At 66.3% G+C, this 3,418-nt stretch overlaps 1 protein-coding gene across 1 annotated transcript; it reads right to left on the bottom strand.

Annotated features, from left to right (window-relative positions):
• Positions 1-337: 337 nt before the first annotated feature.
• IRF2BP1 (interferon regulatory factor 2 binding protein 1) lies at positions 338-2,820 on the bottom strand. The gene has a single exon (XM_072774183.1). It carries the CDS (start codon positions 2,496-2,498, stop codon positions 744-746), a length of 1,755 nt encoding a protein of 584 aa, XP_072630284.1. The 5' UTR covers positions 2,499-2,820; the 3' UTR covers positions 338-743.
• Positions 2,821-3,418: the final 598 nt, after the last annotated feature.

The following is a 3,418-nucleotide window of genomic DNA, read 5'->3' as shown; positions in this document are numbered from 1 at the left end:
AGCCTCCTGATGCCTCCTTCCCCTCTCCTGGAGGGCGCGGAGTACCCTCACGTCCTGGGCAGATACAGGGGCTGGCCTGGAAGGGAAACCTCCTTCCCTAGGTTGGCTCTGGTTCCCACGCAAGGAGCCTCCCGTGCTCTGGGCCTCAGTTCTGCCATCTGGAAAATGGGCAGATGGCTAGCACGCTTGAGCTGTGGTCCGCCTTTCTAAAAACAGTCAACGGGCCCGCCTGAGTGAAGGGCGCCACCTGGAGGCTACAACGCAAAGTCCCTTCCCTGCAGGACCAGTTCGGTCCCAGAGAGGGCGCAGCATCTCACACAACTAAGGGACCAAGAAGGAAAAAAAAAAAAACCATCTTTCGGTTTATTGAAGGAGGAAAAGGGGGCGGGAGGGGGGGCAATAAAATGCTTTTGCTTTGTTTATAAAGAGCGAGATTTCAGGAGGCCCCTTCTCAAGGAGGAGGGGGGCACCTCTCCCCCAACTACAAGCAGCAGCAAAGCCAAGCCAAGGAGGGGCGAGGGATACTGGAGGGGCCGTAGGACCCCAAACACCCCCTCGAACAGAAGCCACAAGCTTTCTCCCCCCACCCTCAATGCATCTACCCCAGGGGACCCATCTGGGATGAGGAAGGGGGTATGTACACAGGTGGGGGTAGCACTGGGCTGGGGGAGAGGGAATAATTTATCCGCAGAAGCGGTGGGTAGCAAGGGGGTGGGAGGCAGTAGACTGGTGACAGTGGTGGCCTAGGGGTCCCGTTCTTTCTTAACCTTGATGTCTCCAGCAAGGATAGTGGCGATCTCGCCCTGCATGAAGGCCCAGGGGACAGAGGAGCCCACCAGGGGGCACTTGTCTCCACTGGGGCAGTACACCTCCCCGGCAGGGCCCTGTGCCTTGATGAATTCCCGTGAGCAGGGAAAGCAGAACTTGTGTCCGGGCACTGAGGGGCACTGGACGAAGTGGGTGTCTTCCAGCCGCTCCCGGCACAGGGTACAGCACAGGGGGGCCCCAGGGGTCGCCCCGGTGCCGCTACCACCCCCGCTCACAGCTTCTGCCCCTGCCGTGGGGCTGACTTCTGCCTCACCATTGCGGGCCACTAGACGATGCTGGGCGGGAGGCTGGGCGGTGGAGGAGGCTGCGGGGCTGGCACCCCCAGCGCGTACAGGGCCCCCGCCCCCGCCAGGGTCCTTGGGGGAGTGGCCCAGGGCCTCCGCCACATTCTTCAGGGCGGCGATGGGTGAAGGCACACCGGGGGTGTCGGCGGAGTATGGGCCACCGGGCGCTACCCAGTGCCGCTGCTGCTGTTCCTCGGTGGTCATCTTGCCAGCCGCCTCACCCTCGGGCTCAGGGGATGCCTTGCGACGGCGTGGCGTGGGCGCCAGGTTCCGGGATGGGGCTCGCGGGGGTGGGCCACAGAGGGCTGCAGGGGCTGGCTCCGGGTACTGCTGCGGCAGGGCCTCGGCAGGAGCGGGCTCTCGGAAGCTGCGGACCCCGTCGGTGAGCAGCTCCCCCAGCTGGCGCCATTCCCCTGAGCCGTGCCTCCGTTCATATTCGAGGTACTTGAAGCCTGATGAGGCCAGAGCCTTGCCCGGCTCCCGCAGAGCATCATGAAACATCTGGCGAGCCACGGCCAGGACTCCTGCATACACGTTGCCAGAACCACAGGGGTATTCGGTAAAAAGCTTCAGCTCGAACTCGTAGCCCGGCGGGCGGGCGGTAGCGTCAAAAGCGAACACCCGCCCCACCAACCCGTGATCCTTCTTGAAGCGAACGTTGAAGGGGGCGCAGGCAGACAGGGCCAGCAGCTGTTCCCGCACAGCTTTGGGGCGCCCGTGCCACTCCTCTGCCCGGCCACGCATGGCCTCGTTCAGTTCTGCCAGACAGTCCGCATTCCTCTGCTGCTTCTCCTTCTCGAAATCGGAGCCAAAAGCTGGACGGGCAGGACTCAAGCCGGGTGCCAGCGTCAGCCCTCGGCTTCCCAGGCCAGACACTGCAGCTGCCAGCAGCCCGGGGGGCACCAAGCTGGGCATGGAGCCAAGCAGGGCCCTTCGCGCCCCCTCCGCCACGGCCTCCTCCCGGCCCAGCCCATTAGCCAGGCGGGACCCCAGGGTGTACTCCAGGGCGGGCGAAGGCAGGGGGAGGCGGCCGGACGATGTGGCCCTGTCATAGCGGTCCTGGCCCGAGATGCCGCCGCCTGTCCCTGACGGCTGGGGCTGGGCCTGCGGAGGCGGTAGCTGAGGCCCCTGTGCGGCGGCCGCAGCCAGGTCCTTAGTGGTCGGGTGCTTGAGGGCTGGGGGCCCGGGGGAGCGGCCCTCGGGGAGCACGTGGCTGCGCTTGAGTTGGCGGGCAGCGTCGATGAGCAGCTCGATGCGATCCGCGCCCTCGAAGTTCACGCACCCGCGGCACACAGCCTCGCTGAAGTCCCACACCATGGCCCACGGCATCTTGGGCAGGTCGCACAGGTAGCACCACTGGCGGCGGGACGCCTGCACCGACGCCATGACCCCCGCGCGCGCGCGCCGCTGAGCCCCGGCGTTCCACCCGCCGCCGACGTTCGATCCGCGCCGCCCGACGTTCGATTCGCGTCCCGGGGACCGCGCGAGCCACAGTCAGGCCTCTCCGGCTCGGCCTCCCCGCGGATCCAGGCCCGGCCCCCCTTCCCCGCCCCCTGGGCCCTAAGCCTTTTTCCTCACTCCCGCCTCCTTGAAAAGCCTGTAGGAGGCACGTCGGCGCCTCCGCCCGCTCCGGGCTCCCGGCCGAGGCGCACAGCTCCGGCCCCGCGATGGGCCGCGGGCGCCGCCGCCTCGGGGTCCCGCCGCTCCCGCCGCCGCCGCCGCTGCAACGGCCGCCGCCGCCTCCACCTCCTTCTGCCCCAGAGGCCGCTTCGCAGGGAAAGTTACATAACGCGCCGGCAAAGCCTTCTGGGAAACGTAGTCCCGCCGGGGCCGATTCTTAAAGGGGACGGCTGGCGCCGGAGGAGCGGGCTCGCCGTCTCTCAGCCGCGCAAATCCTACCGCTCGACGCTGCCCGGCGGTGAGCTCGGCGTGCTCAGAGGAGCTGGGGCACTGGGGCTTGGGAGCGGAGATGATATCTGAATGGTCAGAGCTACCCCGGATTCAGACATGGTAGGAAGTGGACAAGCTTTCGGGCGTCTAGAGTCGGATCGGACTTGCTGTGCACCTTCAGGCAAAAGTCTTGCTCTCTCTGAAGCCCGATTCCCCGCCCATCAAAGGTGGGCCAATGACTGGTTAGGGAGGCAGCAGCTTCTGGGGCGGGGCGGAGGGGCTCTGATTGGATGGTTGCAGGGTAGGGGGGACGGAAAGCTGGCAACTCGGGGAGGGAGGGTTCTGCTTTGGCACCTCGTTTTCCTGCTGTCTTGTGTAGCATTCTCTGAATTGGGCCGGGAACAGCCGGAGCGAGG

This window comes from Canis lupus, chromosome 1 (genome assembly GCF_048164855.1).
Source record: "Canis lupus baileyi chromosome 1, mCanLup2.hap1, whole genome shotgun sequence".
Lineage (NCBI taxonomy): Eukaryota > Metazoa > Chordata > Mammalia > Carnivora > Canidae > Canis > Canis lupus.
Note: the sequence above shows the minus strand (reverse complement) of the source record. Positions and strands in the feature narration are given on the sequence as shown.